Source organism: Podarcis vaucheri, assembly GCF_965113315.1.
Source record: "Podarcis vaucheri genome assembly, chromosome: 16".
Lineage (NCBI taxonomy): Eukaryota > Metazoa > Chordata > Lepidosauria > Squamata > Lacertidae > Podarcis > Podarcis vaucheri.
Window position 1 is genome coordinate 40,501,922 of NC_138754.1, and position 13,680 is coordinate 40,515,601.

Sequence of the window (13,680 nt, forward strand, 5' to 3'; positions counted from 1 at the left end):
ACTTTACAAGGTTTTTTTATAAACAAAAGCAGTTGAAGCTCAGAAGTTTAAATAGCGTTAGAATATAAACTGTTTTAGTGTTCCATTTCAGATATTACTCTTTTGCTGACCTTTATATAAAAAAATGCAAATGTGTTTTTGTTCATTATACCTTTTTTTTTAAAAAAAAAAACCCATTGAACATACACTATTGTGAGGTGAAGAAAGCCATACTCCCTTGGCAGGGTTGTGTGTGTGTGTTTTGGAGAGGGGAGAGCCACTTTTTTATACACAACTGTCTTAATTGCCCTTTCTATAAGAGTAAACACATGGAGGGATGTCTGCTGTGAAAGGGAATTTCACAGTGTACTTGCTTGACATTAGACCATGCCTATTTCGTAATTGTATATATTGTGGGGAAAGTATAAGTGGATTTTGCTGGATTAGCTTCATACATCCAGTGGTAGCAGCAGAATGCAGAAGGGGTGGGGTGGGGTTAGTACGTAAGAAGAGTCAAACTTAGGATAGGTAACTAGTTTTACTAAGGGAGGCTGGCAGTGTATTTAAGTCCAATAAAGAAGCAGGTGTGTCAGATGCTGGCAACTTGGTAATCCTCTGTAGTAGGCTGCATTCTGAGGCATCATCCTGTCGCTTGTGCCTCGGGTGCAGGCTGCTTGACACTTCATCCCAGGGAAGCTAGTCTTAGGAAGACATGCAGTGTGTTGCCTCTAACCCCCAGAGAAGCTACTGGATACTGTTAACTAAGCCTCTAGCAGAATCTCACTTCTGGAAGTAGGACTGTTCCTAATGTAACAAGTCTGTAAAAGTTTCCTTTGTGCTATACAACAGATGAGGATGTGGTTTCAAAACGAGCTTCAGTGTTGAAAGCCGTTTGTTTTTCTTGTAGAATTGGCTGTTAACAATTTCAAGATTGCAGTGATTACCGAATAAAAAAATGCTAGATTTTGTACAAATGTGTGTCACTGGCTTATGGGTGTGTGTCTTCTCAAAATTACCTTTTTCAACTCTTACAGTTGCGGGGGGGGGGGGAAGTACACCCTTTTTGAATTCTGTGGGTTTATATATGAGGACATAACAATAATTTGTTCCTTAGCAGGTTTTAAGATTAAGTAAATACAATCTCAGATGAACAACAACACATGACACATTACACTGTTCCATGATTTATTTAACAGAAATGAAGCCAAAATGGAGAAGCCATGTATGAAAAACTGAGTACACCTTAGGATTCAGTAGCTTGTAGAACCACCTTTAGCATCAATAACTTGAACTAATCTTTTTCTGTATGACTTATCAATCTCCCACATCATTGTGGAGTAATTTTGGCCCACTCTTCTTTACAATGTTGGCATTTGTTTATGCACAGTTCTCTTAAGGTCCTGCCACAGCATTTCATTTGAGTTGAGGTCTGGACTTCAACTGGGCCAATGCAACACCTTGATATGTAAAACCAGAGAATTCAAAGAGGGTGTACTTTCTTTTCCCCATGAGTGTACATTGTGCGATTGCTGCTCAGTAAAGTACCACTTTGCCGCTTTGCTTTCCTCTCCCATTGACAAAGATGGAAAAAAGTGACTGAGCCACCTAGTTAACCGTCAAAAGGGAAATATATTACCTTGAAATATGTTAACTATGCAGATAACTGCTTCTGTGCTGAGGTTGGGTTTGACTTTGTAAAAGAATACTGCACCATTTAATTTTGACAGCTACCACTGTTGGAACGTCAAGGCAAGAAATAACCCATTTGTTTTCTCAGACATTCACACAGCAATTTCAGTATCCTAACACACCACTTGTCTTATTTTATTGCTTATGTACAAGAATACCACAAAGTGTAAACAAATCAAGGCAGACTTCCAGCTATTTGCTTAAAATGTCATTGTTTTTGCTAGTAGATACACTCCAAAGGAGAGGATAATTATTTTGTGGTACTAAAGTCCTTTGCAATTTGCAGGTACAACGAGCACCAAAAATAATGGCCATGGTTCAGTTCCAATAGCAGAAATCTTCCTCTGGCTACAATTCTACTAGATACACTTGGCAAGAACAATGTCCCAGTGAAGGTACCTTTACATAGAGTCGGCCTGAAGGACTGAACTTGGCAGTTGTAAAGTACCTGCTCAGCAATATCATTAATGGCTTAAATGGAGAAGCCAAGCTGGACAACTTGGTAGAGAAGAGACCCATATGTTGAAGCCAGCCAGCTTCAAGGAGGTGGTACTAAGTAATAGTTGTAAAAATATGATCTAGAAAAATATCAGGAAAACAGAACACTGAACAAGGTTTCAGGTAATTAATCCATTTTAATAAGCTAAATAGTCCTATTAAAATTTAGCATTTGGTTCATTTCCCATCCCCTTAGGTTTCCTATAAGTTGCAAATCCTCCTGCTCCCCACCATCACCCCTATTAAATGTCAAACTCTACAACTGTTTCCATCAATAATTGTAAAAGGAGTTGGGTGGTTGTCGTTTTTTACATTTTATTCCTAAATTGGAATTTTATAACCTTAAGCCAGTGTAGACTTTTTCTCTGCTTGCAGTGCTTCTAGAAGTTGTCAAACCTTTCTGTACAGTAAATAAATCCTATTCCTTTTTAATACGTATACAAAAACTGACAGTCTAAAAAGATTGTTATCCTTTTCAGAGTTTTCATCCTGGGGGAAACATTTTTCAGCCTGTAGCATAAACACTACAAATAAATCCAAACAGCCTACTTAAAAAGGGGGGGGGGTCACATTTCTTGAAAAAGGCTCCTGTAGTACAGTGATAGGTACACCAAACGTTTACTCGAAACAGCACAAGATTCCTATTGCTTATAAATAACTGATATCCACAAAGTAAACTTTCTCCCCTCACCCTCCCCTTTCTTCCCATTTAGGATCTGTGTTCCACATAGGTAACAGGCAGCCTACTGTTGCTTTAAGAAAGCAGTCGTTCTAATACTACAGATCAGGTCAAGCTATACAATTCAAAGGTACCTTTGCTTCTTTCTTGGTCAAGGAAGTAAGTTTTCAGTGTAAAGGCAATGCCAGACACAAGGCAACTGAGGATTTATCCAATCTGTATCTGTTTAAAACACAGACATTTTTAAATGTTGGAATGTCTATAGTTCAGGGCCTTCCAGAGCAGCCCCCTCTCTGTGGAAAGGCAAACAGTCTTTGAGTCTTCCGCCCAGAAATCTGTTGCTTGGAGCCTGCAGGAAAACAGCAGGCAAGGCACAGTGCCTGAACCCCTCCGGGCAGCAGGAAGAAGAATCAAGCTGGCTAGAAGCTGAATCCCACATGCCTTTGCTCCTGCTGCTGTTCTCTTCCTTTCCAGGTTGAGTCGTTTGCCATTTACACCTTAGAAGTTGACAACATGTGCCTGGAACACACCATCCTCCTGGACCAGGTACAAAAAATGATAAGATATGGATTGTTACTACCCAACTAAAATAAATTTTAATGAAATGAGATTTAATCAATCTATTTGTGGCAACTGTTTTAAGACACACACTGTTTTTGGATAATGCATGTCAGTTCTATGTGCTTGAGACTAGAGGGGATGCTTTTAAGGCAAAATCAAATTAGGGATGTATCAGTTAGTTAATGGAAAACAGTTGTTGCCAGCCCTCCAACGATCCAAAGGGCAGGAGTGATAGGGGCTGGAAAGGGCGTCCTGTAGCCTGGATGGTGTACTATAAATGAAAATGAAGAAGCTCCCTCTAGCTTGTGACCCTTTCAGTAAGAGTAGCCCAGAGGATTATCCCCAAAGTCCAGCATCTTGCATCTTCCACCCCAGGAGATTCACAGCCTTCTGAGGTTTCTCTGTTGCCTCTAAGCCTGGAGGCATCGAGCCCAAGGGCATGAGGAGCCTGTGGTGGTCCTCCAGAGGCTTGTGGTCTCCCAGCCCACATGACCAGTGGCCAGGGGTGGTGAGAGCTGCAGTCCAGCAGCACCGGGAGAGCCACAAGTTGCCCACCCTTGCCGCAGCTTGTGAACGGCTGTGTGTTCTCATTCAGCAAATGGCAGTTATCTTGGGGCAGCAGATTGCACAGACTAGATGTGTGAAGAAATGCTTTCCTGTATTGCTGATTTCAGTTTCACTGGGGTGACCCCAAATTTCTAGTATTATAGGAGAGGGAAGGCCGTTTTGTTTTAATCTACTACTGCAGCATTGGTTGCCATTCTACAGACACTATTACGCGCCCCAGCATGTTCCTCAGTCTCCCTTTAGCCACTGCAGTGCTCTTCTGCACCCTCCACAGTATTATGCCCACTGCCTGGGAATCACCATTTTTTGTGGCAAGCAGAGTCTCCAGAGGATTCCTCAGAGGGGAAAACTCGATTTGGCTTCCCTACATGAATCCCGTACAACCATGACAAACATGCACTTATCCTGGTAATGAATGAATCACATAAGCTTGCTAGCCTCATAATGTTTTCTGGGCCTGACTGCTGTGAAAAGGCTGTTGCTTTCTGCAACCATGCACACCCCTTGTTCTGCGGCTGAGAGTATACTGTACCTCACAGGCTGGCTTCAGGGACTGGACAGGCTTCTGAGCAACCGGAGGCTTCTTTAAGCTGCCTGGCTTGCGGGCAACTGTTGGTTTCCCTCCCTCTGCGCTCTCATAGTCAATACCAGCCAAGGCATAATGCTGCCTTCTCAGCTCACCAAGGCGAAGCCTCTCATTCTCCAGGGTCTTTTCCAACTCTAGCACTTTCACCTGCAACAAGCAACATTCTCTGTTGAGCTATGGGGAGTGAGAAATATCAGAGACACCCCACTTCTTATGCAGCTGTTGAACATAGTCACTCTTGCTTAGTTCACATGTTATCCATAGATCAGGTGGCCAAAAGGTCTCCCACTGTTGCAATTCCAGGCATAAGGAGGAGAAAAGGCATCCACACAGCTCCACACGTGTCCCACACCTCATTTTCTCAACTGCCTTGTCTTCCGTGGCACAACTGCTTAGGCTTGGAGAATAGGGTCTGGGGACCAAGTACCGTATTTTTCCATCTATAGGATGCCCCCATGTATAAAATGCCCTTTATTTTTGACATTATTTTTAGGGGGAAAAACTAGTCTTACACATGGAAAAATACGGTATGTGTAGCTGAACGAAGACACGCTGTTCTCATTTACCTCTGCTTCTCCATGCTCTGTTGTCTGCCCTGTGATATTCAAACCCTTGGCTGTTATGTGTTACTAAAACATTCACAGAGTCCACCCCTTGCTCAGCTTGTTCAACTGGTTTGGACCATGCGAAACTCTCATCACCCACAGCCATGCTGGCTGGGGCTGATGGGAGTTGTAGTGCAAAACAGCTGGAGGACACCAGCATCTGAAAGGCTAGTTGTGTTTCCAAGCTCTGCCAGCTGTAACTGACATGCTGAAATCAAGCCACTGTTGTGGGAAAAGGTAAGGATTAGAGTAGGCAGACAGATCCAAAGAAGGGCTACTGGGCAAGGAGAGCCAGGCTCAACCTCTGTAGCCTTAAGTACGGTGGGAGGAGGCAGCAACTGCCCATTCTTATTAAGGCTTGCTTTCAACTTGCTCTTCAGCAAACAAATCATGGCTTACATAACACCAGTATGAAACCCCCGTCTGCATGGCGTATTTAAAGATGTCCCATTAACGACATCTCATCCCTCAGATGCTCAAGGGGCAGTTGGCTCTTGTCTGAGAGTCACTTTGGGAACGATTAACCCAGCTTCTATTTTATACTTCCCCAGGAATCGTTTCAACACTTCCCCTGTTTTTCCAAAGAACCCAAACAGCACCTGTGTCTCCATTTCCTCCATCTTAAGTTTGATTAAGGACATTCCAGAGAAGTCCATGGTCTCTGAAAGGAAGAGAAAAGCAAGTTTGTTGTAGAAACTACATATGTTTTCAGCAGGGAGGTGGGGGGCATTTTTTAAAACTGAAAAGTTGCCACTTTCTGCTACCCTAAACCCAGCCCCTCACCAGTGTGTTCTTGCTTCAGTAGGAGTGTTGAGCAACCTAGTATGTAGCAGGAAAGACTGGAAACCTTCACCATTTTGAGCAATAACAGCATTTGGGGAAAGCCTTCTGTGCTATTGCACCTTTTAGAAAAGTCTCTTGCTGTTCAATAGAACACATTTGCCCCCGACACATCTAGTCCAATACACTAGTTCTAGTTCAATGGAGTTCTGCCCACATCTCCCTGGAAGTTGCACATGGCACCAAGCATAAAACTTCACAGCTATAAAAAGGCTAGGCAGGGGTTTTTAATATGCAAAATAACTCCTCTCTCATGAACAGCTTAGTAGTTTCTTTTTGAGAACCACAGAAGACAAGATGGGCCACACCAGAGGCCAGCCAGATGTCTCTAGAGGGGAAGCCCACAAGCCGGACAGGAGTGCAGTCACCCTCCCCCACCTGCGTTCCCCAGGAACTCAAGAGGCACAAGGCCAGCCCCAGAGAGCCAGCATGACTAGTCTCTATGGCTAGCTGCCTCCTCCTTCATGGAACTAAAGTGGTGCTTCAGCTTAAGAACAGTTTCAGGTTAAGAACAGACCTCCAGAACGAATTAAGTTCTTAACCAGAGGTACCACTGTATTTCCTCAGAAATGAGTCTCAATGGTGCCTTACTTCCTGGTAATTGCATTTTAAGACTGCGGCCTGAAGGGGCCCAGGATAGTCAGTTGCTCAGCCCAACCTGCCCCACAGAGTTGTGTGGATAAATGAGGAGCAGCATGTACACCACCCTGAGTATGGGTAATAGTAATAAATAATAAATAAATACAGTGGTACCTCAGGTTAAGTACTTCATTCATTCCGGAGGTCCGTATTTAACCTGAAACTGTTCTTAACCTGAAGCACTACTTTAGCTAATGGGGCCTCCTGCTGCCGCTGCACCGCCGGAGCACAATTTCTGTTCTCATCCTGAAGCAAAGTTCTTAACCTGGAGCACTATTTCTGGGTTAGCGGAGTCTGTAACCTGAAGCATATGTAACCTGAAGCGTATGTAACCTGAGGTACCACTGTAACTCTGTCGGCCTTTCATATTAGAGAGAGAGAGAGAGAGAGAGAGAGAGAGTTTGGATTTGATATCCCGCCTTTCACTCCCCTTCAGGAGTCTCAAAGCGGCTAACAATCTCCTTTCCCTTCCTCCCCCACAACAAACACTCTGTGAGGTGAGTGGGGCTGAGAGACTTCACAGAAGTGTGACTGGCCCAAGGTCACCCAGCAGCTGCATGTGGAGGAGCGGAGACGCGAACCCAGTTACCCAGATTACGTGACTACCGCTCTTAACCACTACACCACACTGGCAAGCCCTGTTCTCCTCATGTCACACTTTCCTTCTCATAATTTTGCAAGCACCAGAAAGCCTTTAAAAAAGCATTTTCAAGAACGCAAGTCTGCCATTTCACACTGCGTTTCCCACCTCCATGCCCACCTCCACTGCCATGCCCAGACCCCAGCAGCTCACCTTTGTCTTCAACCTGCTCTTGGCCTGACTTTGTGGAAGCCACGACATTGGCAGCCATTTCATTGACGGTGCGTGAGCATTCCTGGAGCTTTCCTAGGTTTCTGCTGTGCTTCTCAGCTTTCACCTGCCATCATCAAGAATATTGCTTCTTTCAAATCTTTTGCCAGGTGTAGGGAAAACACGAGCAAAAAAAGGTCTGCTAGTCCAACCTAAAGCTTTGAGCAGCAGCAGCAGCTTGAGGCCAGTTCATTTCAGAACCAGGGCTGTGTACATACTTGTTACAGTAAACAACTTGGAGGCAGAGCTTAGGATGCTGAAAAATCTCTGCTGTTTTATTTCCTAGTCTGCAGGTTAAGGACATAAAGTCTTGCCCTGCTGCATCAGAGCAAAGGGCCATCTAGTCCCACATCCTGATGGAAATCCTTCAAGAGAAGTGAGCAAAGGCACTCCTCAAAGTGGAGGCATTCAGCTGAGCACAACCATTCCACAGTTGCTTTGAAATGGGGGCGTCTCATAAGAAGAGTCTTGCTGGATCAGACCAAAGGCCCATTTAGTCCAGAATCTTATTCTCACAGCAGACAAGCCGGTGTCTATGGGAAGCCCACAACAGGACCCAAGTACAACAACAACTCTCCCCAGGTGTGATTCCTAGCACCCACCTCAGATATTGGAGGTAGTACATATCTCTTCTGGTTATCAGCACTGATAGCCTCAACCTCCTCTGAATTTGTGGAAACCAGTGAGGAGTGAAGGCGGGGGAGAGAACTCTCCTTTGGTACCTTACACCTTCATCTTTCCCCCAGGGCCAATCTCTGATAACTGCAGCCACTTTGCAAAAGTAGAGAGGCGAAAAGAGAGGATTGGCAGTGTGCTTTTTTTCTGGGTTCAGGCTTGGGGCCTTGAGAATGAACCCAGGAAATGCAAAAAGCTTCAAATGAAGATGGTAGCAGAGGAAAATGGTCCCCTGAGGGAACCACCGGTGGGGAAGCTTGCAGGCTTCCCACAGGCATCTGGCTGGCGTGAGAAGAGGATGCGACATTAGGTGGGCCATTGGCCTGATCCAGCAGGGGTCTTGCGGTGTTCTTATGAGTTACAGCTGTTAAGCATATTTGTACCTGAGCACGTGGTCTAAACCACAGAGCCTAGGACTTGCCGATCAGAAGGTTGGCGATTCGAATCCCCACAACGGGGTGAGCTCCCATTGCTCGGTCCCTGCTCCTGCCAACCTAGCAGTTCAAAAGCATGTCAAAGTGCAAGTAGATAAATAGGTACCGCTCCGGCAGGAAGGTAAACCGTGTTTCTGTACGCTGCTCTGGTTCACCAGAAGCGGCTTAGTCATGCTGGCCACATGACCCGGAAGCTGTCTGCAGACATATGCTGGCTCCCTCAGCCTGTAAAGCGAGGGCCACAACCCCAGAGTCATCTGCAACTGGCCTTAACGGTCAGGGGTCCCTTTACCTTTACCTATGTAGGAAGTTGCTTCTGCAAGGGGCTCTGGGCACACTAGAGCCTACTTTGGCAACAGAACCCTCACTCTCCTTTCTCATCTGAGATTTCATTGGATGTTTTTGGTACAGTTCTAAAAATCCAGAATTCCCAGCCCAATGCAAAGCATGTTGCTTCTGAGATGGGGCTGTAGGCATGTGAAATGCACCCAGTTCTGCCAGTTTGAGAAGAGTGCAGACTATTTTTCCTTCTGGGGTGATTACCTTGGAGGCAGCTACAAGCTGAGCTGTGCTGGCTGCGATTTCGTGTGAACAGACAATCAGTTCCTCATATTTGCCTGTGTGTAGGACAACTTTGTCCGCAGACTCTCTGAAGTGGGGAGCAAAAAGACAGGATTAGTGAAGCCAGGTGCGGCTCTGCATTCCCTTGTGTTTCAATCCACAAAGCAGGTGGCTAGGAAAAGGAAGCCCAAGCGATTGAGATACCTACACAAGCTGTGTTGCTCCCCATCCCACGGCTTTAGAAGCAGAGATGAGTCCCTCCGTCCAACGAGAGTTCTTGGCATAAAACTCCTGCGGTGTTGCTGCCCCCTAGTGTTCCATGAGAGATAGGACACTTAGCTTTCACAATAAGGCTGAGCTTTATTTGGTAAGCAAAACACGCTTCAAAATGGAAAAGATGATGCAACTCTGCCTGGAAAACACACCCTCTGGTAGCTTCTTCAAAGACTGGGGTGGCAGGTGTGCTTACTGAAAGGTCACAAATGGGTAAACAAAGCCGCCTTATACTGAGGATGGATGCAAGTGGTGTCAGGAAGTCCAAATAGCTCAGGGATTAGGAGGAACATGGTCTAGAACTCCCATCGCTCCCAGCCAGCACAGCCAATGGCCAGGGATGGTGGGAGTTGTAGTCCAGCAACTTCTGGAGAGCCACAGGCTCACAATTCCTGATGGAAGTGGTTCCCCCAAGAGGAGGCCCTGGTGGGGTGCTTAATACAGGTCTGCAGCAAGAGTTATTTTACTGACTCAAGAGAAGAGAGGGAAGAGGAGTTCCTTCTCAGCATTCTTTACTCTAGAGCAGCCTTTCTCCAACCTTGGGTTCCCAAATGATGTTGGACTACAATTCCCATCATCCCTGACCACTGGTCCTGCTAGCTAGGGATGATGGGGGTTGTAGTCCAACAATAGCTGGAGACCCAAATTTGGCTAACCCTGTTCTCGAGCATGGATGGGGATCTTCTGGGCCTCCAGGGCTTGCTAGATTCCAACTCTTATCAGCCTCAGCCAGGATAGCCAATGGTTGGGAATGCAATAAAAACAGGTTCTCTTGTAGAGAAGGAAGAGGCATTATCTGAATAGCATTTGATATAGCTTTAAATGCTTCATAGAGGCCACGAGAAAACAGACATAACCATTACTTGGGAGTCTTCAATCTTAAGTAATGATGTGACACAAGGAGCTGGTGCAGCCCACATTTCCAGGCTTCTCCCTGCCAGATGTTCAGTGCCCCCCCATACTTTTCATGCAAAGGAAGAACATAAGGTCCAAAAAGAACAGCCTTACCCTTCCACTTTCTACTATCTCCTTCTGTAAATGTGTAGATGTCATCACAAGAAGCCTGATTGCCTGAAAGAGACAAAAACAACAAACCACTCTGTTTACTAGAAGGATTTCCCTACAGCTTTAGGGATTCCAGTACAACAAAAAAGACCCTCCCCTCCAGACACAGTACAATACTTCTGAAACTTCCCTTAGTGGCAATGCTAACCTGAAATAAAAGGTCATGCTGAATATCTAGAGATCTTGTTAACCATGCAGTGTTGAATACCCTCCAGAGGTCCAGCCATCTGGTAACAGCTGGGTTTTTCAAGTACTTAGCTGGGGCTTTAATAAATTACAAAGGCACTCACCTTCATCAAGTCTGTGCAAGAGTTCAAGATTCTGTGGGAAACAAAAAAGAAGATGCTTAACTCTCTCAAAGGATTGATTAAGCCCTAAAATTTGGAAATAACATTTTAAATAATGATGATTCTATTGTTGTTTGCATCTACACTACCAAGGGAAAACAGTGTAAAACCACTTTTTCTTGTTTCTCCCAAGGAACCTTGAAATTGATTCTCTGAGGGTGCACAGTAAACGAAAAAGCATGGGGGTGGTTATTTCACTCTTCTCTTTGTTGGTGAATTGCTTCAATTCTTTCGCCAGGGATCACTGCAATGCTGTTTGTGTTATGATATAAAAAGAGGTAAACAGCCAGCACTGCAGCACCATCTACTAGGTAAAGGTAACGGTAAAGAACCCCTGGGTGGCTAAGTCCAGTCAAAATCACCGATCATCTCGCTTCAGGCTGAGGAAGCCGGCATTTGTCCACAGACAGCTTTCTGGGTCATGTGGCCAGCAGGACTAAACCACTTCTGGTGCATGGAGGACCGTGAGGAGTGCCAGAGCGCATGGAAATGCTGTTTACCTTCCCACTACATTAATCTACTTGCACTGGGGTGCTTTCGAACTGCTAGGTTGGCAGAAGCTGGAACAGAGCAATGGGAGTTCACCCCATCACGTGGATTCGAACTGCTGACCTTACAATCAATAAGGCCATGAGGCTCAGTGGTTTAGACCACAGCGCCACCTGCGTCCCTTTACCATCTAGTGACAGAACACAGCATTAGGAGCCAAGAATATATTGAAGGGGAAAATAATCATGCACACCAACAGTTATCTATGGCAAAGCCTCTTCAGGTCTCTGGAACTACACTACACTTATTGCACACAAACAAAACAAAAGGCAGGCGAGCTGAACCATGGGAGAAGAGACCCTTCAGTAAAAAGGAATCACCTCTACAGCACAGCAAGAGGTTATTCAGTAGCAAAACAAACAGGAAAACTCATGCTTCAGTTCAAACGCTGAGTGCTGGGGGTTCAGTCTGTGCCAACAATATTATGCAAATCCACATGCTCAAGGCAACAAACAGTGGATTATTGCTTTTTATCCGCACAAAAACCCTGCAAGATTAGCAGCTTAGATCAAGAGAGATAACTACTTTCCCAAATATACCTTCCATATATACCTTCAGGGTGAGCTTCATGGCTGAAAAGTGATTTGAAATGTGATTGTATTGAAAACTCTTTGAATAAAGAAATACAGGTAGCAGATAAGAATGTAAGAACAGTCCTGCAGGATCAGGCCAAAGGTCCATCATAGTCTTCCAGCTCTACAATATTGTTTCTGAGGCAAGATGACCATAACTCATCCTCATTATTATTACACTTATTTTTTTCAAAATCTCCAAGTGGTATTCCAAGCGTGCTCTCTCCAGGTCCCTGGCAAAAGTCTTTCCTATCTGTGTTATCAGAAATTCTTTTTTAGCTGGAAGTGTTGCAAATGAAAAAGAAATGTAGCCCAAGTATAAACTACATCCTTGTGGATCTTTGATCCTGCAGACTCACCTTTCATTTACTTCTAATTTCACACCAGAACTCTCTATTCTGGCCTGATTCATCATTTCCTGCAGAAAAATCAAACAGAACTTCATTCAGTCGGGCATCACAACAGGCCTGTAGTTGGGGTCTAATTGACAAAGGTGCCCCTGGTCTTTATAGCAGCCAGCAAGATGCTTCAAAGAAGCTGTTAAGCAGGACAATGATGCCACCCCCACCCCCTCCATTTAGCTATTGGGACTAATTGCCACTGACATGCTTCTTTCTTCACAAACATGCCCAATTGCCTTTTAAAGCCACCAACCAACCACTACATCTTGTGGCAGCGAAGTCCACCTATTAATCATTTATCTGGGTAATTTATATTTATTTGTTTCATTTAGGTAAATTATATACTGCTTGACATGTCAAAAGAAAAGTGCTAAGCAGTTTACTGCATCCTAAAAATATCACAAATAACAAGTCAAGCAGTTGTGTATTGAGCGGAGTTGTACTCTCCTTTTGCCACTCAAGTACATCTTCACCCATATGACATCTGCCCATTTTATTAAGTTCAACCAATGCTATTTTTCTAGAAAAAGAGGTTCTGAACTGAGTTCCGTCTGCAAAAAAGCCCTGAGTTCAACTACAGTGGCACTTACTTGACTGCCCACAAGTGCTGTTAATTAGGGTGGTGGGGAGAAAGGACAGGGTCTACTTGGTGCAGCGGAACTCCCTTCAGAACTACAAAAGGCCTTCAAACATGTCTTGAAGACTTATTTGTTCAGTCTGCCTTCCTTTAATGTTTTTATGCCTCTGATTCTTGGATCCTGGTAGTTGCTTACTACAGTATTCTGGTTTTTTTTTACCACTCAAATGTATTTCAAGAGGATATGCTTCAGCTGCACACGGCCTTCCCTAAAAGGTTGACTATTAATAAATCAACCAACCAACCAGGTTCATCTCACCTCTATCCTCCTGACCGCGTCTTCGATTGCAGCAGAGGTGGAGGCCATCTCTTTGTCAACCATGTCGCCCAGTTCTTCTTGCCGGATGTCTAAGCTTTTGGGTCTCAATTCCTGGTCAAAAGAGAAAGTGAGTCCTTAAAGGGGACACTTGGCTCAAATGGAAAAGAAGAAGAAGAAGAAATTTTGTGTACCCTGCCCAACTGACTGGACTGCCCCAGCCACTCTGGGAGGCTTCCAACAAAAACACAGCAAACAACTACTATTACTACTACAACAACAACCAACATTAAAAGCTTCCTGAAACAAGGCTGCTTTCAGATATCTCTGAAAAATTAGATAGTTGCTTAACTCTTTGACATCTGCTGGGAGGGCATTCCACAGGAAGGGCACTACTGCCAAGAAGGTTCCCTGTAA

The 13,680-nt window shown here is 44.6% G+C and overlaps 1 protein-coding gene across 1 annotated transcript in view; it reads right to left on the reverse strand.

Moving 5' to 3' along the window:
• Positions 1–1,147: 1,147 nt before the first annotated feature.
• The window catches only part of HIP1R (huntingtin interacting protein 1 related), a 64,094-nt gene continuing 51,561 nt past the window's right edge, over positions 1,148–13,680 (reverse strand). Inside the window, exons 23-32 of the mRNA XM_082203679.1 lie at positions 13,267–13,377; positions 12,329–12,387; positions 10,792–10,822; positions 10,445–10,507; positions 9,372–9,472; positions 9,146–9,251; positions 7,437–7,560; positions 5,764–5,825; positions 4,506–4,706; positions 1,148–3,382 (exon numbers count right to left, since the gene is read on the reverse strand). Of these exons, the coding sequence (XP_082059805.1) occupies positions 3,344–3,382; positions 4,506–4,706; positions 5,764–5,825; positions 7,437–7,560; positions 9,146–9,251; positions 9,372–9,472; positions 10,445–10,507; positions 10,792–10,822; positions 12,329–12,387; positions 13,267–13,377 (897 nt within the window). The 3' untranslated portion in view covers positions 1,148–3,343. The remainder of the gene's footprint in view (positions 3,383–4,505; positions 4,707–5,763; positions 5,826–7,436; positions 7,561–9,145; positions 9,252–9,371; positions 9,473–10,444; positions 10,508–10,791; positions 10,823–12,328; positions 12,388–13,266; positions 13,378–13,680) is intronic.